This window comes from Gobius niger (genome assembly GCF_951799975.1).
Source record: "Gobius niger genome assembly, chromosome: 20".
Lineage (NCBI taxonomy): Eukaryota > Metazoa > Chordata > Actinopteri > Gobiiformes > Gobiidae > Gobius > Gobius niger.
The window spans coordinates 20,211,845-20,233,626 of NC_136871.1; the positions used below are offsets into that span (position 1 = coordinate 20,211,845).

At 40.9% G+C, this 21,782-nt stretch overlaps 1 protein-coding gene across 1 annotated transcript; it reads right to left on the reverse strand.

The window, feature by feature from the left end:
• Window positions 1–393: 393 nt before the first annotated feature.
• On the reverse strand, window positions 394–15,599 carry lrrc38b (leucine rich repeat containing 38b). The gene is made up of 2 exons (XM_079579124.1): window positions 14,179–15,599; window positions 394–656 (listed from the first exon to the last, which is right to left on the reverse strand). The coding sequence occupies exons 1-2, from the start codon at window positions 14,804–14,806 to the stop codon at window positions 409–411; spliced, it is 876 nt and encodes a 291-aa protein (XP_079435250.1). The 5' UTR covers window positions 14,807–15,599; the 3' UTR covers window positions 394–408.
• Window positions 15,600–21,782: the final 6,183 nt, after the last annotated feature.

A 21,782-nucleotide genomic window follows, 5' to 3' on the forward strand; every position in this document is an offset into this window, starting at 1 on the left:
GCAGGATATGCTTGCATATCATCGGCAGTAGAATTCTGAGGTCTTTTCTTTTTAATATACAAAGCAGCAATACTTTTAGTACTTCCTTCTGTGAACTAAGGCCTAATCTATTTCTTTGTCCCTATAACAGTTAACAGTGGCAATCCCGAAACATTTATCTAGAGCTATTTATTACACTGAGCCAAGACCCCATGGCCATAAATGAAGTAGAGTGGAGTGTAGAATATGTGTGCCAGTGGCGCTGCCTAACATTTATAACAGCCTTAAATCATCCCAGGCTCAGGTCTTCTCTGTCTTTGACCGTATTTTAGACATCACCACCTGACTGACATTCCACTGTAAATCCTCACAGGAAACCGATCTGTGGTGTCTTTCTGGTCTGCATGGAAAAACATGTTGTCTAAAGTCTCACTCCTCGCTTTCCTCTTCATCACCCTTGGTTCCTTTGCTCCAGCGCTGGAAGCAGTGAACAGTAGAAGCCAGGAAGAAGCTGGTCATGATGGCCACTACAGATACAGAGATGCCGGAGAAGATGATGATGAGCAGGTCTGTGAGAGTCAGTGTAGCCTGGCACTCTCGGAAACTGTCTTTAGAGAGCTGGGTGAGGGAGACCTGCCGCCCATCCATGGGGAGGGAGCACTCCATACCTTCAACCCCTGCAAGAAAACAGTCGTGGTTAGATACACACTTATTGAAGAAATCCTAATACTGTAAAAAAAAAAAAGAAAAATCTACTGTATAATTAATTGCAATCATTTTCTGTACTATTTTTCAGTAAGTTCCATTCATTTAAAACAAATGGTTAAAATAAGTAAATCTGGGACAGGTCTCAGCAAAAAGGAAGATCAATGAGGTTTAGACTCAGAACAAATGTTCTTTTAATACATTTCTCTCAATTTGTATCATCTGAGTGACTTTTATTTTGTTAATGTATTCCCTAATAACCTCTTCTTTTTAAGTCAGCGTAAAAAAAAGTGCACATGGGTAGTGAAGGCCTATTATGTTACTTTATGTTGCCATGTGTTAACCACGGCAATGAGCTACTTAAGGAATTAAACTTGGAAATCTAATCCCAAACATTTAAGATAACAAAGTGAATGATCAAAATATATGAGTTACATTTTATATCAGTGCATTCGAGTCACTGTAGCTACACTGCTGTTAAAATGACGAACCAGATCTAAATTCAACCAGGGTACTTGTTTTTTGTTTTGTTTTTTTTTCCTTTCGTACAGAGTGGAGGCTGATTTAATAACTGCAAGGTCGATCATAAGTCTTATGAGCTGAAATTGCGTTGTGTGTACACAACACCGCCCACAGACCGCTGCTGCTGCTTGTTGCGAGGAGAGGAGGGTCGCACCGCCACTGTTCTGACAGAGAGACAAATTCCTACTAACTCAGCGAATAAAATGCATGTTAAAATGAAGCTGTCAGGAAAGTTGTGGTCATGTAAAAATGACTGTGTTTTCCCTGGAAAAGTGTGGAGATGTGTTTGCGGCTGTGACAGGGGCACTTTGACCAGACTCATCTTCAATGGAAAGCATCGTAAATCTGCTCTGCCCATTTTGTCTCGGCCTCCTTCAGACGTAGTTTATTGTCCGGGCATTGCTATGGAAAAGGACAGTGAAGAAGGCCTCATCCATTTCAAGGGTATGAGCTTTTAGTGACTCTTGATTAAATACAAGATCAGAATTCAGATGTGCGGCACTACACGCTTATTTCAAAAGGTTCACGGGTTCAAATTATTTTGAGGCAATCAATTAATCAATGTGAAAAAAGAACTATGCAAGTTTTCTTTAGTCAGAGATTGTGATTGAAGGATGGCACATCCATTTGAATAGCTCGATAAGCTATTCAAATAGCTATAACCGTTTTTTATCATTTACATCATAAACCTTGCATTAGCTGATATTTATTAAATTAACTGCCCATGCACAGTACAGACTGGAAAATCTCCCTTAATTCTCATAAGTGTGAATGGGTAGGCACTGGGCCACAGATCAAACTGTGTAATGTGGGTGGTACTTTACTCATGCAAATGCACACATCCATGCATATGCTGACAGTCTATACTGTACACCTGCTAAGTAACTTTACCTCGACTGATACCCTGATTGTGGTTAATCTAGTGCTTAATGAGTAAACTATATCTTGCACTTTCACAAGCGTGTGTAAGAGGGCTTGAAACCATGCTAAGTGATAGTGGAAAAGAGCTGTAAATTAGTGATGGGATGGAAATAGTTTTCATTTGACTCTCTGGACTATTCATTAGCTCTGTAACTGAACTTGGTAATAGGAATCCCGAATACAAGATGCAAAATCTCACATTCCTCTTAACATTCGATTAGACAGCAGCAGATACAGTATCACACAGAGACACGGGGTCTCAACCCGAGCCTGGGTTACATAAGGCCAGCTACTTCACAGTTTTTCACTTGTTTCAGGTTCCAGAACTGTATTCAAACAGACCCGTTCAAAAAGTCTGCATGCACAAGACTGGCAGCTTTAAAGACATCGACATCGCCTCAACAACAATCAACTGGCAGAGCAGCAGTGAGTGTATATTATTAATATTCTGTATCGCTTACTGTTTAGCACAATGGAATTAGTATTTAGACTTTTGTCATGATACAATGCAATACTTAGGGGAGGATATTATACAATATACTGCATTGCAATATATTACGTATTGTTGCTCAGTGTTTCTAAGTATTGGCAATACATTACTATGAATGGATGCTTCTAAAAAAGTTGTGTTTCTAAAAATGTCAGCCGGACACTCTGTATATACAGAGGTACAGAGGGTGAGGAATTACAAAGTTTCTAAACGTGTGTTTTTCTTCCCATGGAAAGACCGAAACAGTTGAGATTTTAACAGTTTTTAAATGGTTATAATCGGTCCAAGGACGGCTGAGAAACATCGTGTTTAAGTATTCAATCTGAAAACCAGGCTAAACAGCCTGGTTTTCGCAAATCCATGCAAGTGATGGATCTGCGGCAACACGTGGTGTTTCAAAACGTGTCAACAATGTTGTCATTGAAAACTGACTTGAAACAGGGGTATATTTAGGCATTTGCCTCTTCCCATAACGCTAGTGCTCCAGAGAGGAGAGACGAGGAGAGGAGGAGTTAATCAGGAAGGAGATGTTTCATAAAACACACAATATCTCCGTTTCTAGAAAAATAAATCTGTGATTTTGATCAAAACTAGCCTCTGTTTAGCTTATATTTCTCAGGAACCGAGGCACGTAGAATTAAACTGTTTTCACCGACTAAGAACTTAGAGTCTCCCCTTTCAAACAAGCCCTAGCATGTGTCCATAGCTATAACATAGAATACGTGTGGTGATGCAAATATCATGAAAAATTGGATTGTTGGCACTGGCTAAATCCCAAAAACAGTGCGGTACTCCATGCGTTAAGTCAGCCATTCCCAAAGTCCGAGACAGTGCCCCCCAATAATAATAATTTACTCAATTCAAAATAATTAGTTATTATTTTACAGCTAAAATTACATGAAAATCATCTACAATAGCTAAATACAGATTTAAGGAGGTACATTTTAGCAAATAAATGTACATTTCCTTTCAAAATCTGTGGTTTTTCCACGTACTTGTTTTGTAAATAAGCCTTGGGGGCCCCCCTGCAGTGCCTCTGAGGCCCCCAGGGGGGCCCGGACCCCACTTTGGGAACCACAGCATTATGTAAAAGTATAGATACTACTCAAATATTACTCCAATAAAAGTAAAAGTTGCTCAGTGTACTGCAGTATTTGCTGAGTATTCAAAATAAAGTGCAAATCGGTGTAAATAAGTGCTATGAACTTCAAAAACACAAAACTTGTGCCTGAATTCATTACCCGCACGGAGACACAACGGGAACAAAGCTTCTTCCTTGTTTGAGTCAGTGGGATTAAATTGACACAACAAGTAAATGCGCACATCACCACCATGGACCCTTTATAGTGTAGTAGAAAGTATTATTTATCTTACAAATGTAGTTTCAGATTCAGATTCTTTATCTATTCCACATGGGACAATTCCTTCAGAGCAGAAAAAGACCAAAACAAATGAACAAGCCCTCATATGACAAAGCCTGACCTCAAATTAAAGAGAGTTTAGGAGTCGTATAGCCTCAGGAATAAAGGATTTCATATACCTCAAAAAGTCCAATGAACTACAGTACTTAAGTGAATTTACTTCATTACTGACCACTTCTGCTGCATAGATTTGCATGTGTAGACAATCAATATGACAAATGCCATACAGGCTAAAGGGAAATATCGAAGGCAGAGAAAAAATAAGCTCTTGAACTTCATGCAAAGAAGTGTAATATTACAACTCAAGGTCAACCTATAGTGTCTTTGCTAAACATCCTGAAAGAGTAGCAAACCGTGACTAAATGAAATCCTCTATATTGGAGTTTCTGTCACGCTTGCAAAGATAAATGGCCCATAGTTATGTTTAGCGAACACTTAGTGTAACCTGAAGGTTGTGGCTTAGAGACAGAGACTGCTCCTGTCTGAGGTTTGACAAATCAGCTTGTGTAAGTGAGATTATCCAGATAAACACATGGCCCTCGCGCGACGTGCTGCACAGAGTTTATCTTGATCAAAGCAACATCACTAAAATAATGCTTAGTGAACGGTCAAGATCTCAACCCAAGATCCAACTTATGGCCGATGTTTATGATCGACCGGCTCTTTAAGGCGAATGGTTCAAACTGGATTGTGAAAAGAGCCCGGTCTTTTTTTATCCAGAACTCCCGCAGACAAACACAAGAATCAGCCCAACAACAGAGCAGGCGACACCAGTGAAAGCTTTTTTGCACTAAAGTCAAACCCAAATGCACTAAAACGTATTTATTTTCATTAGTTGTGGCACAAGATTTTGTTCACAAACATATTTCTCAAAGCGTAAATATCCCATTGCAACTCTACATTATTTAAATTTAAAAAGTGCCGTTTGTCGATAATGTGAGTTATCCGGTTGCCGTTATAAAAAATGTACATTAAAAAACGGCTATTTGTAATGAACGGATCCCAAAGACTCGGCTCCCAGTAAAGAGCCGTTAAATCCCATCACTTTTATTTCATATTATTCATTTTGCATTGAAATAATTACAATATAGAACACATACAGTTATTTCATCCTACTGAATATCGCATGCGACACAGAGCCCGATGTATGTACCAAAGTGTAAAAATAATATGTACAGTATACATTTTGAGAGATGGTGGCATTAGCGAAGGAAGCTTTTTTTTTATACACAATGGGATACATCAAAACATAGACAACTTCATTAATAATATACTTAAGCTTCTGATCATCTGCGCGGAGCCTGGACTGTTGAGCTCCATCGGATTGGGCGGGTCAATACAAGAGCTCTGTAAATGTAGACTTAACATTCTCTAAAGGCCTCCTGGACGGTGTAATAATTGCTAATATCCGTCGGGGAGAGAGTGCGGTAGTGTGGCGAGGGGCACAAATCATGTCCCTACACTATCAGGTGTGTCGGCACAGCTATGTTACGCTGCCAGCGCGGCCACTTGATGGATTACTTTCGGGATTACAGCCAGTCGAGGGGATTGGCTCTCTGCTGTCTGCTGCTGTGATTGATCGAGCTCATAGTGACAGACTGATATTGGAGGCTTGTATCTTCCCCTCCTTCAACACTTCACTGTCTGTTCAGATTGATCTCTGCGCCACAAACGACAACAGTAAGATCGCCGCGTGGTGGTCTCTGCGGATCCGAGAAAGGTGGAATTCAGATTGGTTATAATAATCAAAGAATGGAGTTTGGAGAGAGGACTGAGATGATTACTTATATCTGGAAAAAAAAGAAAAAAAATCCCCAATCTATTGTTCATCCACCTTCAGACTCTCAGAAAGACTAGATGCTTGGAGGGCGCATGAGCTCTGTTATGTAGGCCTGTGTTTGAGCGGGAGAGAGTGAGGAACGTGTGAAGTGAATGCACTGGATGACGAGCGTTCATATGTGACAGCGGGGCGGGGGTGACTCATCGCCGGGGATTCCTCCTGCACATGGACTCACTAACATCACACCACATACAGTGTGCAGAGAAAACGTCTTATGCGCTACATAAAGTAAAAGATTTAAGAGTAAAGAGTCTCTGAATACATTATTAACAAGTGACTAATGCAATGGCTAAACCACTGCTAACCTTTTCATGCGTAGCTAACACTACATTGATTTAAGGCAGGGGTGTCCAAAGTGCGGCCCAGGGGCCAAATGCGGCCCTCTGACCAATATTTGGTGGCCCTCAGCCTTGTCACTGAATCGGTACACATCTTCAGAGATTGTCCTTTTTATTTGAAAAGTTATAATTCTACACAATTCTAACCTAACAACTAACCTTTTCCTGTGACAGAGCTGGCATGAAGGTTTTGAGCATAAATAAAGGTGTGGGGCACAATTTAAACCTCTGCTAGTCCAAGGTTTCGTGGCACTAACCACCGAACTATGGCCCTTCACCCCGAGTTTGCTTCAGTATGCGGCCCCCCATGAAAAAAAGTTTGGACATCCCTGATTTAAGGTAACTGTTAATGTCTGTGCGGGTGCAAGTACAATTTTATACCATCCATCCATTTTCTTCTGCGTTATTCGCAGTCAGGTAATGGAAGCAGCAGTCTGAGCAGTCTTTCTCCGCGTACATTTCCAGCCTTTCCGGGAAGATCCCAAGGCGTTCCTAGGCCAGTTGAAATACACGGTCCTTCCAGTGTGTCCTAGGTCTTCCACAGGGTCTACCCCACCTAATGGGATGTGCCCAGAAGAGGGGTCCGTAACAGATGCCCATGCCACCTCGGTTGGCTCCTCTTGATGTGAAGTTCTACTCTGAGCTCCTCATCCTATCTCTGAGGATGCAGCCACGCATGTGAAGGAAACTAATTTGCTGCTTTATCTGCAAACTTGACCTACATTTCATAACCACAGGTGAGAGTAGGAACATAGATCAACCGGTAAATAAAAAGCCATTGCCTTTCAACTTAGCTCTTTCTTTAACACAATAGTCCGATACAGTGACCACTGCATCAACCCTCTGTTCATCTCACACTCCTTCCATTCCTCACTCGTGAAAAAGACTTAAACTCCTCCACTTGAGAAGGTCCCAGGTTCGATTCCTGGGTGAGGACTTTCTGTGTGGAGTTTGCATGTTCTCCCCAAGTCTGCGTAGGTTTCCTCTGGGTACTCCGCTTTCCCATACCAATGAAAACATGTACAACGGACGAGAATGAATGTAGTGAGTGAGTGAATGGTTGGTGGTGGTCGGAGGGGCCGATGGCACACTGGTAGGTCAGCTTCCGTCAGTCTACCTCAGGGCAGCTGTGGCTACAACAGAAACTTTCCACCACCAGGTTTGGCGTGAATGAATAATGACTACAGTGTCGCGCTTTGAGAAGCTGTGAGAAGTGCAGGCCATTATTGTTGATATTATTCTGATGGTCAAATATTATACCAATGAAGTGGACTTTTTTTTAAATTATGTTTGAATGTACTTTTTGAATATTTAGAAAAAGGAAAAAAAATAATATTCCAAGCATAGAATTGGGACTCACTCTTGGCCCACAAACAGCTAGATCCTTGTCCCATGACCAATAACTTGTTGCACAATGTGTCTGTGCAATCCAAACTTCTGAGTGCCAGTGCATCCCACCCTTTATTTCTTATGGAGATGTTGTGTTTTAAAAGTGGACTCACTAGGAGCACCAGACATATAGTGCAACCAAGTTAGGAAATTAAAGAAGGATAGAATTGAAAGGGAACCACCTAGCCAAGTTGACTTATTTGCCTTGTTGTTAAATGTATCTCTAATCTGAAGCGTGTTTAGGGACAGTTAAGGGACTCGCATATACTCAAGCAGAAATCAGGTGAAACCATAAACCCAAGCTTAATGCATCATAAGTGTATTATTAATTCACAGCTCAAACAAAAAACAACACACATAGCAGAAGAGGCTTCACAAGAGGAGCTACAGGAAACGAAGGGACAAACGAGGAGGTATCCGGGCGAGACTCACAGCTAAGCCACACATGCTTTCTGTTCTTCTTTGCTTGAATAAAAATGCCCCTTGAATAAACTGGAGGATTTGTTTCAGTCCATTTATGTGGATTCCAAGGTTAAAAGTGAATAAGGAGAAGCAGAGTTGACTGCAGCTGTGGTTGTCGTCAGTGGAGTCTTATAGTAATAATAATGCATTGGTTTTATATAGCACTTTTATGGACACTCAAAGACGCTTTACATTGCACTATTCGTTCACTCCATACTCGGTGGTGGTAAGCTACTATTGTAGTCACAGCTGCCCTGGGGTAGACTGACGGAAGCGAGGCAACCAGTCTGCGCCACTGGCCCCTCCGACCACTACCAGTCACTCACTCATGCACTACATTCGCTATGTAGTGCAGCTCGCGCACTACACCAGAGTTTTCAGGGTTCTTTTGATCTAGACAGAGGATAAGAATCTGCTCACTTGCATAGAAAGTTAACTTGGAGGCAGTGGAGTTTTCACACGGCTTTGTTAGAGAGATAAAGAGTAACTGGTCTCAACTTATATAGCGCCTTCCCACCATTAGATGGATCAAAGCGCTTTAGAGCAAGGAACCCCTCACCCATTCACACTTTCATTCATACACCAATGTACAAATGGGGCGAGGTGGGTGAAGTGTCTTGCCCAAGGACAAAACAGTGTGCACCTGCAGGAGTTTATCTGTTATTTTTTCTTTCTTTCTCTGTACTTTTTTGTCTTTTCTTCTTCAAAAATACATTTAACAAACACTTTTCAAAACATTCTCTCAAGACTGCACTAATTCACAATGCAGAGGTGAAAGAGTTGCATAAGCGTCGCTGCTCTACATATGCTGCAGTTCCAAATGATTGAGAGTGTTGTAGGAAACAAGTGGAGTTTGAGCCTATGTGCACTTTCATATCTCAGAAATTGTGCCTCAGAGAATGATACTCAAAGGTTTGATTAAAAAACAAACATACATTAAGTCATAGATTATGTCAGCAAGCTTAATTTCTTTTACTGACACAACAGATTATTTATTGCTTCTGTGCAATATACTCCCCAGTGTGTGATACTGCTCACCTTTGCACACTATGCTTCCTCCCGACAGCTCCACCCCAACTTTAAATAAACATGAAACTAGGCCAAGTAAAAGAAGCTGTTAGGCCTGTGTTAAAGGGGAGGAAATGTTTGCATCGCATGCACGTGGGTAAGTAAAGATAGACAATAATGTCATGTCAGGCAGCGGGATCATGCGAGCTATGCAGCTCCCATCAATGGCATAATATTTACTTCCACTAACACGTCTCTGAGGGACAAGAACTTGATAGGCAGCAAAAGGAAAACACTGACTTTGAACCTGTCACATGAACTTTGTAGTGAAACTGCTTGGGTCAGTGTTGATAGCACAGCCACAACACACTGTGGTTTCTTATGGAGGGCTGACCGCTGTGGCCTGTAGGCCACTGTGGCTCCAATTACCCACGCCAATGTGCCACAGAGCTGTGTCAAACTAAATTATGCATAGCCTTTGTCCATCCTTAACCCAAGAGCACTGGAGACAGCGGTGGATCATGTTTACACTCATCCGCACAGTAAAACATGTATGAAGCTGATGGGTAGCTAAAAATGTGCACTGGGGCCATCAGGTGCTTTTACTTAGAGGGACTTTCCATTCAAAGATGGGCCATTCTGTGGTGTTAAAGGATACAGGTTTATATTTCATTGATCTGTTTTTTCTGTGGGACAAGGCCTCGTGGAAGACCCAGGACACGCTGGTGGGACTATGTCTCCGAGCTGGCCTGGTGTCGCTTCGGGGTCCCCCCAGAACAGTTGGAGGAGGTGTGTGTGGATCGGGATGGATGGATGGATGGATGGATGGATGGATGGATGGATGGATGGATGGATGGATGGATGGATGGATGGATGGATGGATGGATGGATGATCTGTTTTCTAATGTTCGGTAAATTGAATAATTTGTTTTGTTTTATTTTCTTTTTGTTTGCCCTGCACACTTTCTGATGTATTTATAGCCAATAATAAACATCAACCTCACCTTTTGGGATGTTGTTTATTTGAGTACTTTGAGCATGGATATTCAGGATGGATTTAAAATTACATAAATAATGCATTTTCAAATGTGCATATTTTGGTGATGAAGAACTTTGATTTGTGCTGCTGACCTGCAGGTATCAAAGTTATGCACACAGACAAGTGTTTGGCAAACTCCAAATCACTGGGGAAATCAAGACGTGAAAAATGGAAAGGGAATTGGGTTGGGAGTGAGCACCACAGTTCGACTCACACAGAGCAACACAGGCAGACATCAAAAGTGAATTACTTGGACATTTGCAAACTTGAACTAGATGAAAAGGTGAGTATTTAATTTGATGCATTAGAGTTGTTTTTGCTTGGATTTTGAAGCACAATTCACTGCTGAAAGTAGGGCTGAAACAACTAATCGATTAATCGTCAACTTGTCAGTTATTGAATTAGTTGACAACTATTTTAGTAATGGATTAATAGTTTTCTGCTAAACGCCAACTCAAATAGAGCAAAAATTACATGACAATTTTGTATTTTTGCCAAAAAAACACTTTTTTAAAGTTAGGGTCTGTAGTGTTTTGTACATTGCAAATTTCATTAATATCTGTCTATGTCTTGTCCAATCAGCGAGCACAATTAGCACTAAGAGCTTCTTACATTCACTTTAAGTTTACTTAAAAAAAAGCTCAAGTGGCGTCACTTTAGCTTTTTGTGGTAAAAAGCTTGAAAAAATAAATTTTTCACACACCTTTCATAGCCAAGCAACAAAAATGAATTAATCGATTAATCGTAAAAATAATCTGTAGATTAATCACACAGTCACACACCTCAACAAATCTGAATATAACTGAATTGAATTGTGGAAGAAAATGTCGTCATAGAGTTCATCATATAATGATAATGGCTTGAATTAAAAAGAAAATCTAATGCATTGGTTTTACAAAGCCCTTTTCTGGACTCTCAAAGATGCTTTTTATTGCATTATTCATTCATTCCATACTTGGTGGCTGCCCTGGGGTAGACTAAAGCAATTTAATACTGATTTACTGAAAAATTAAAATAAATGAGAGTAATCTTTACCCTTGAATTATCAATATCCAATATATATATATATATTGAATATATATATAATTCTATTACAATATTGTGAGGATGTTACAGTAAATCCATTAATTTTGGGATTTTGGGGGTACATTTTGTACCACTTTGTGTGTGAAATGAAAGTAAATTATTTTCTTGTAGAAACATAAAAATCATTTGGCACCTTAGAACCATATTGTAAATGCAACATTTGTAATACGAAAACACACCATGTGGGTCAATTCCTCCTGTGTGAACCAGGTCTAAATTGGCACAGCGCTAGCTTGGTGATCCGTCTTGTTCATGTCTAAACTCTGTCTCGCTATGAACCCCGGCTGAGATGTGCTTCTAATTAATGCAAGTGAACAATCGGGATGTGCGGAAGGTGAGCGGTAGAAACGCCTTTAGGCAACAGCTTAGACATTTTACTAACCTACCTACGACTTTCACGATTTGATTGAGGTAGTGCAGCTTTAATTAAGCTATTCATGGCTTAATGTGTGGCACCCTAAATTCATTCAATCTCTGCTCGCAATCTCAAATGACAAGGAATGGCAAACCTACACCACTAATGGAGATAAACACTGCAACGCTTATATCAACCATCTCATCCACTAATGAGGGTCCATCTGTTACTGTGCAAGTGTCCAGTTGCAGCCGTACACAGAATAGGTCAGCGCATGTTCTGGGTTCTGTCATTATGTTAATGAGGCCTGGGACTACGACACAGCCATGTGTGAGACCATGCTACTCTGTAATCACTACTGGAGCTCCGGGTTTGCATAATACTATTCACTGTTAAAAAATATACGCTCATGTTTATTATAGAAGAGAGCTTTGCAGTGAGTGGGCTGCCTTTGCAAAAGACAGTTCAAAAAGATCTCATACAATAGACAAGAAAGGGGATGCGCACGTCATTTTCATTCTAAATGGAAACGTCAACGTACACAGTCAAATAAGCAATTGCCCGGGTTATAAACAGTGATGCCCGTTACGTCTAGTTTGACTACTTTCAGTACAAGTGTTACCATTACCAAACCAGTATTCAGATTAAAATTACTTATCCAAGTCACTGTGCGTTACTATATTGGAATTTTCTTTTGTGAAAATATATCTTTGCTTTCTTTTTGTGTCTTGAGGAGTGGCATAATGTACAGGCAACAAGGCACGTTTTGAGCATGAGGACCACTTATGGCACAAACATAGACAACAATGGAGGGAGGAGAGAGTGTTTTCTCGCGTTTGTGATTATGGGTGAAAATGACCTTTTATTTATAGAAATTCTAATCCAAGAGGTCCCAGGTCTGCAGCTGTGAATGCTGTTGTAAACAAATTGCATAAATATTTGCCTTGCCACATTTGTCTTGACGAACCTAAATCTGACCATAAATACTATTGTCACTGTGACCTGAAATGCATTCAAATGTTTTCGTGGGCGCCATAGCACTGTGTTTGGTGGTGTGAGGGACGGTTGGCAGCAACGGTAGAAGCTTGGCTCAGCCTTTAGCTTCATCTTTGTTGCTGATGTGGGCATGGCCAGCTCAGCTAATGCAATTCATTACGCCTTGTGCAGCTGACAACATTTAGAACACATGATTAATGCATTCAGGGCTTCTTGCAAGAAGGAAATGAGAAATTCTCGCCAGTTTATCAAGTTCGCCTCCTTAGGTCCAAGCTTGTCCTCATTTGGGGCCGGTGTGCGAGGGGAAAAAAAGTGTGAACAATATCAATAGCTTGGGACAGCATGGCCTGGAGGTATGGCAGTGGGTTGTCAGACTTTGCATTTTGTCAACCACACCGCAAACTAGATACAAATATTTCCATTACTTCCAAAATGGATATATGTTAAAATATTGAAAAGAAGTAAAACATTTTTCTGAATATATGACACTGATTCATGAACACTGGCACCTCTTCAAAGTTGGCAACCTTGGGATACATGTGGCACATTGTACATGCTATAGTTTTTATGATGTACTATGAGATCAGTTATGGCCTTTTTACAGCAAAAGTACCAGTACGAGCCAACAAATCCTCCCTGATTTTAACTTGATAACAGCATGAGGCTCCCCTTTTGCTCGGCTGTATTGGCAAGTTTGTTTATTTTAGCCTCCTCCGCCCCACATGCTGCTAGCCGTGCTCTGTGTCCTCTATGTGCCTAAGGACACTTGTAGAAATGCACTGAAAACTGCACATAGCTGACCTTCAGTGAAACATTTGGCCAGAGAAAAGAACACCGAACAAACTACCCTGAGATTTGGGCGGCCATGATATCATCTCGAAGAGACAATCTATGATTTAAAGGTCCTCTATATTTCACACTATAAATGTAGAAACAAAGGAGAAGAACATTTGCACTCTAAAGGATTAGGCATTTATTTTTATTATCATTTGTTATTATTTCAAAAAAGCAGCAATCCCGGTTTGATACTACTATCAAAAGTAGATATGAAGCATAGCCTCACAACAGCCACAAGCCACTTTACTCAACCATTTGAACTAAGCAGCATCAACAATTAATGCCTAATGACTTAGCTTACAACAGAAGAACTAGGCTGTGTGGTTGACAGGAAATCCATAATGTTGCTCAATTACACAGTAGCCACTGTCTATGGCCATGTTTACAGATACTGTATAAATAGATGTACTCCTTATTAATAGACCAGACATTTATAACGTGAAGGTCAAGGTTTTGGTTGAGGGGCTGCTGTCATGTCCAACATAATGCTGTGAGATGCAGGACACTCAATTTCATCATACACATATCCGAGTGACAAAGGCTGCAAGGACAGTATTAAAAGGAAATAGTTTTTAAACAAGTGCTATTGTCTCATGTTACTCTCGGTCTCACACATAATGTGTTGAGGGGGCGGAGGAAGAAGGGACAGAATTAGCACAGAGGATCGAGGGAGGGGGTTCCCTCAGCTACAGGGCAACATAAATAGAACAGAGTACACTGTTGTGGTGATGGTGTATGTTGTTAGAGAGTATTTGGGTGGAGAACACTGGAAGATGAAGTCAATACTCACCATTGGGAAGTTTATGGCTGTTTTCCAGGAGCCAGGTGAATAGGTTTGCAAAGTTACAGTTGCAAACCCAAGGGTTGCCCTCCAGTCTGACCAATCTGAGGGAGGGCAGTTGGCTCAGTGCCCCCACCTTTAGGGTAGACAATGCATTTCGCTCCAGTTCTAGTTCTCTTAATGAGGTGAGGCCGCAGAAAGCGTCCTCACTGACCATGCTCAGGTAAGGGTTGTTACCTAGTCGTAGTTTAATCAAACTACGGGACTCCCCAAAGGTGCCTTTGGGGATCTCAGTCAAATTATTACTGCCTAAGTCCAGGAAGACCAGCCTGGAGGATGTGCTTAGGGTCCCAGGTTCGATTTGGGACAGGGAGTTGTTCCGGAGGTCCAGATAGACCAAGTCACTGTACAGAACTAGAAAATCCGAGGGTATTCGAGGGATCCAGTTGTCAGCCAACAAAAGACGCCGGACATCCAAAGGAATCTCATCAGGAAGACGAGTGAGTCCACGACCGCTGCAGTCCACAGTGTGAGGGTCTGGGCACAAGCAGTTGGAAGGGCAGTTCTCTGCCCGCGACCAGAACACGGAGGACAGAGAGAGGAAGATCAGCCGCAGCCAGCGGATGCATGGCAACATGGTCAGGGGTAAAAGACAGGGGAAGAGTGGGTTTAGGGTGAGGATCAACAGAATACTCGAAGTAAGTCGGGTGTCACAGAGGGATGGGTCAAAGGGTAAGGGAGAAGGGGGGTGAGGAAGGGTGAAAGGAATCAATCCTGAAGGAGCATGGTGATTCTTCAACAGACCACGATGAGATTAGGAGTGATGAGGCTGGAGCGCGATAATACACACTGTCTTTTAGGAGATCATATAACAGACTGACTCTTGAAGCAGACAGGGAGACAGGAGGAAACAGAGACCCTCACGGAGAGGGGAGGGTTGATGAAGAGACGTAAACAGACCCAACAGACGGATGAGAGCCCAGGGCGCACACGAAGGACAGGGGAGAGGAGGGGTCTGTCAGCCGCACGCTATGCCACAGCTGACCCGACAGCACAGATCGACAAAGACAACAAGGATCTCTGACACAAAAGAATGAACAGACATGTAGTTCAGACATGCCAAGGCGAGAATAACATGGCAGCATCCCTTCACAGAGTCCCAGCGTGTATATGGATGAGACACGCGCTGTAAAATGTCACACGAGAGAAGCCACGCTACATCGCTCAAGTGTGCGTTAAGGTTATCCCCCCTTATTATTCCCTCGCCGTCTTCCAATGCTCCACGACATGCTGAGAACAAAAGCCCTGTCGTCCAGCCGCGTGTCAGAGGCGCGTTTCTGTGGAGAAAGGATCCAGTCGTGCACTGAGCGGAGTAGAGCTGCACACAGCCATGCTAATCTCTCCCTCTGCCTCCGAAGCTTCCACTGTGTAGCTCATGCCCTCTCCCCTCGCCTTATCTCTGGGAGGCGTGTCCGAAGCACGTTGTCAACATTTGATGTCACTTCCTATTGTGTGGGAACAAATCATAGAAAAGAAAGAAAGCAAAAATCAAAATGTACATTTAGATTGTTGTTGTTTTTTTATATAACTTTTTTGTTTTTTTAACATTATATCAATAGGGTAAACAAATTCATTTTTGTTGTAGTTAAGAGCCTTTTAAAAATGATATATGTTTTAAGGGTAGGATGCTCCTCGAACAGCCTTGTTGAGAAACCAAGGTAGCCTATTTTGAGATTGCACTAACCAGCTTGCATCTAGGTCATTTTATCTGACATATAATGTGATGATCATATATTTATAGATGCATGCATAGATACATCTGCCATATTATTTACACTTAAATACACACAGGTGGGCCCAGCAGTCTCAAAGTAAAGATAGATTAATTGAAAACATGCATTAAGTGTCCCAAATGGGATTTGCTCCAACAGCTAAATGCAATTAGGCAAAGACAGTTGCATGGAGTCCATAACTCAGATGATGACAGACAAGGTTACACTTAGCATAAAATCTTTAATGAAGACTGAATGAACAGATTTGTATTTGTGCTCCAAGGATAGAACTCTGTAAATCACTGTGAAGATTATTACAAACCATAGGTTTTTTTTAAGTTCCGGTCAAGATATTGTTTTGGTCCATCTTTACACAAGCAGACCCTGATTTGTTAAATAAAGTGGAGCTGTGCCTATAGGTTATTCCTTCGTCACTTCACACTTTATCAATTTCTTCCACAAGCCATGGTTTGCCTCTCAAGGATCTTTCTGACCTCACTTTTGTTTGCACATTAATCAAAATACAATGGTTTTGTACAAACTCATGAGTGGTGACTGAAGTTTAAAGAGGGGGTATTGTGCATTTTTCAATCACATAGCACCAGTCTATAGCACACTACAATGATGACGAAACCTTCTGTTGGTCTGTAAATGCAGTAAATTAGAATAACTGCCTTGTATAAAATTGCTCTCTCAAAATGGCTGTAGTGAATGTCTTGAAATAGGCCTCTGTCTCTTTAAGAACCTCTGACCCTTTCCGGCACGCCCCCTCCACACACTGTCTGTGGCATCAGTGGGGAGGGGGTTCTGCTGAGGAGCAGTGGTTGGTTACTTGATGGTGACGAAAGCTTGGAGGCGTCTCCAGGAGGTGGGGGCGTTCCTAGGAGGACTCAGGCAAACCTATGCCTAAAATGGCTGCCATCAGTTTTTACAGATTACTCAAAAATATGTGAATGTGCCAAGGCAACACTTCAGGCATGTTTTTAATGAGGAAATGACATAATAACATGATGTAAAGCTATATATATATATATATATATATATATATACGTATATTATTCAAAAAACTACGCTGAACATTGCATTCATCTTTGCACTTTGCAATCAGTCTAAAATGCAAACAGAGGATTAGACTGAGTTCATTTGTGGCACCTAGTTAACTGGTCAGCAGAGGTCTCTTCACAGCAGGCGATGCATATTAAATGAGACGTTACATTTCCACTGCCCTGCTTCTGTCAGCTTATTATTAGGTGAGGCGCTCAGATGAAATGGGCTTAAAGACACTCTGAATGGAAAGTGCTCACATTGAGATGTATCTAGAGCACCAGCAGAGGAAGATGTGATGGCCAGATGTCTCAGCTCTAATTATATTTGTTTTTTTGTTCAGGAGTATTGCACGATGGAGTCTGCGGTATTGGAATCATGTCTCATGCTGTCCCTTTATGTTATAAAAACATGTGAAGCCTATTAATAATTAATACTATTTTCTTCCCCACAAATGGCAATATTAGTTTGAAACTATCTCTGGTTATTGAATTATGCCAGCTATTATAAACATACAGTGGGAACCAGATTAGAATTTTCAAAATTCTTTCTATTTGCTAAATGAAATGTCAGAGGAATTAGACATATACATTTTCTTTTGTTACTTTTTACAAAGTCAGAAGTTTAAACACACTAAGATTACTACTTTTTTGGGAAAGCCCAGATGACGATGTCATGTCCTTGGACACATGCACAAGTCTGGTTCATCCTTGGGTACAATTTCAAGACGCTTGAAGGTGCTACATTCATTGGTTCAAACAATGATGGGAATGTCCAGTCATCATACACATCAGAAAGAAGGCAGGTTCTGTGTCGCAGAGATGAATGTGCTCTGGTTGAAATGTGAACATCAACCAAAGAACAAATGCAAAAGACCTGGTGAAGATGCTGGGCTGAGAGGGTACTCTCAAGGTACCCTTCCTAGGAACAAGGATAAATACTTACATTTTTGGAGATATACCCTCTGGTCTCACAGGAAAAAAAAATTGACCATTATGACCATCGTCACGTTTGGAGGAATAAGGGGGAATCTTGCTGGCCTGAGAACACCATCCAAACTGTGAAATACGGGGGTGGCAGCATAATGCTGTGGGGTTGTTTTGCTGCGGGAGGGACTGGTGCACAAAATAGATGACATCATGAAGAAAGAACAAATATTGGAGCAACATCTCAAGACCTCAGCCAGGAAGGTAAAGCTTGGATGCAGATGGGTCTTCCAAACGGACCATGGAAGGAAATCCAAAACGTTTGACTCAAGTTATGCAGTTTAAAGGCAATCAGTCCCTTCAGGATTTTCGCGGGCATTTTTTGTCATTGTTGCGGGGTAAAATGCCTGATTTCACGGGCCATTTTTCCAAAAGTTGCGATGATTATTTTCTTCTGCTTAAAACAATATATTTTTGCAATCAAAATTAACTTTTCTTTTTATTTTACATCAGTTTTAATCAAAGAGACTTTGGGGAATAATAAAAGACTTAAAATATCAGTTCTTTTAGATAATTGTATCATTAAAAAAAAACCAGAACCATGTAAATAAAGTGGGCAGAGAATGAGAATCCGAGGAGAACAGACCAAAGGACGAATGTCTATTTATTTCATACATCCACATTGAGCCTTGGCTCCGGTTCAACAGCACTGTGACTCCTAAAGTTCGTGCTGTAGAAGCACCAGCCCCTCACACCAACGCCACCGCATCACGGGGGAAAGAAGTGTCTAAACGCACACGCAGCGTTTATCTGTCGGATAAAGCCTATATCGCCAAATAAAGATCCAGTAGCAGAGAAGCAACTTGGACAGAGAGCGGTAGGATCACAGCGGCTCACGCTGTAAAGGCCCAGGCGAGTGAGAGGAGGCGGAGCAGAAGCCAAAGGCCTTCATTCTGAGGCGGAGGTGCTGGGCATATACGCAAAAAAGAACAAGGAAAATATATTTAATCAGAAACTCACTTTAGTTCCGCATAAGTTGCGGAGTTAAGGAAAAGTTGCGAAGGAAATTGCGGATTATTGGAATAGTTGCAGGAAAGTTGCGGCCTTTTGGAAAAGTTGCAACTCCGCACTGATTTCACGAGTTTCCTTGATGTTGCGTTAATAGTTGCGATCGCAAAATCACGAAATCCTCGGGCTGGGAAATGCTACCAAATCTTAATGAAATGTATATAAACTCTTGGTTTTGTAGTAAAAAGTAATATAAACCAGTGTCAAAAATTCTATCTTTTGGCATTTAGCAAATACATTTTTTTTTTATTGTAATTGACCTAAAAAATAATAAAAAAGTAAAGGTTCCCACTGTATATGTTTAGAGATACAGCTATACCCATAACAACATTTATGGCTTCAGTGTGGACACCTGAGTAAGAATTTCATTGTACATTTTGTGAATATGACCATAACAATTAAAGTTTTTTTTTTTTTTTAAGTAATGTTCCCAACACTGGTCAATGACTTTCTTTTCAGCGCTGACAGCTGAGCAATGCACTTTATTATAGATACCAACACAAAACAATGGAGAACTGGACTTTGTCCTACTAGAGCAAATGTATGTCTTGTCTTTCAGGCAGCAGCTTATCGAGGTGTTAAAGGTGTCAGTGTATCAGGTGTAAAACTATCTGGTGTCTGAGGTTTTAGTGACCTTGTCAGTACAAAGTACCATCCTGTCCAACTCAATGACCTACAATGGGGTTTTGCTAAATGTGTAGCTGTGTAGTAAAGTAATGAAAAGCTCATCATAAAGCTTGTAGCACAATATATAACAGGCATTTGTTTTATTGCTGACTCGGGACCATTTAGTTTTAGATTTTTTAAAATTATTATTAAAATTCTTTCTTTTTAATTTGTATTGAATGTTTCATTGGAATTTGATCCTCTGTCCTATGGTCTGCCATAGTCAGCCATTGTGTCATGTTTGACATCGAAAACCTTTACCATTCCTTTGTTAAAAATGCATAAATAACTTATTCAAGCTCACCCATTACACAATTAAGTTAGTCTGCAATGTAATTAAAGATAATGTAGCAATATTCAGGTCCTTAATCACTGTATGCAAATGTTTGTATCTTTGAGCACTGAAGTGATAGTAATGTTTCAAGACTTCTGACCGGCCGGTTGACATCTGACCTCCTGCTGCTAAAATTAACCATCCACAGCTGTACAGAGGCAAAATAATCCCTCTGCAGATAAAGATTAGACAAGAGAAGGATATATTTCTGAGTAAGAGGCTAAATGAGAGAGAGTGTGGTCCACAGGGTTCACTTAAAAGGATTTGTGTAGCTTTGAAGGATTTCAACATGTTTCCATCAGCGAATGAATGACTATTCTAGCACCATAATACATCTGCACATGCATTATGCACACACTTATTGACTGACAGCATATTAGTCAAACCTTCCAGTGGCTATTAGGAATGCACAATATCAATATTGTTTGTTGTAGTAATAATATTAATAATAAAGATGTCAAATTTTGACAAAAAAGTTGTAGAACTTATGATACATTTGATCAGGCAGCACCGTGTCTTCCTTGAAATCAAATTGTAGTGATTTTCTTTAATTTTTTTAGTGTTTAGAGGCAGGGAGAAAAGAGACAAAGGTGGGTGTATCAACCAATGTTGTTTTCGTCAACGAATACGATAATGAAATAATTTCATTAACGTGCTAAAATGGCTAAAATATGGCAAGACTCTTATGAGTTTTCATTGACGAAATGAAACGTTTTGGAACTTGGTTTGTCAGGACATTCACAACTGGGACTTGAGTGCGAAGCCGGAGAACCCACCCACTACATGTGACACGGAGAGGTGCCGTCAAGTCACATGGACTCAGGCTCTCTCTCTCTCTCCCCTCGCTCCAGTCTGGATAGATCTATGGTCTGAGCGTGAAACTGACTGTGATGTAACTACTAGGACTTTATCTTTTCTCTGGACAGTTTTTTACAGTGATTTAAGTCATTACAAACAGTGACGCATGAGCACAGAACGCAGGTTGATGAACAGCGCTATTAATAAAAAATCTCAAAGCGATGATCAGAGGATGAGGAAAGCGGCCATTTTTGAGAAAAGCCCTGTTCATGATGAGTTTCTTAAATACTTTTTTACATCAAACTGCTAAAACTAGACTAAAACTTGACTAAAACCTTTTTTAGTTTTTGGCAACCCTTTGAGTTTTTTTTATTATTATTTATTTATTTTTTACAAAAAAAAAATCACATTTAGAAAATACTAAAATGTACTACAACTACAAAAGCATTTTCATCCAAAAGACTAAGACTAAAAATAAAAGGGTTGCCAAAAACAACTCTGGCCACAACCATTATAAGTCAACAGTGGTGCTCCCGGCGCTGCGTAAACGTGCTCACAGCAGGACGGCCTTCTCCCACGGATCAACCCAGTGAGAAAGCAGAGAGGTGAAGTACTCTGCTGCTACAATTAAATATGTGCCATCAATAAGTGATGAATGCCACACGCAGCGGGATGTTTGGACTGGTAAGCAGATTGTATCATGCACACTCACAATCCTGGTGGGCAGGAAACAATATTTTGGATAAGGCAGAGGGAGGAGACAGGAAGACGATGGTAAATGTCACACGGTGATTTCGTGAGTTGGGAGGGATGCTCCGCAGCTGTCCTCTTTAAGCTCGCACTGACATTTGGACAGGGCACTGCCACCAGGAAGTGGATCAGGGAGTGTTTCCTTTCTGTCAAGGACATAAACTAGAGTGGCTCCAGGCAGTATGATCTCATTAATTGAGTTATCACAGGGATTTTTGCTTTGAGCTGGATGGTATGTTTGCCTGGGCAGTACAT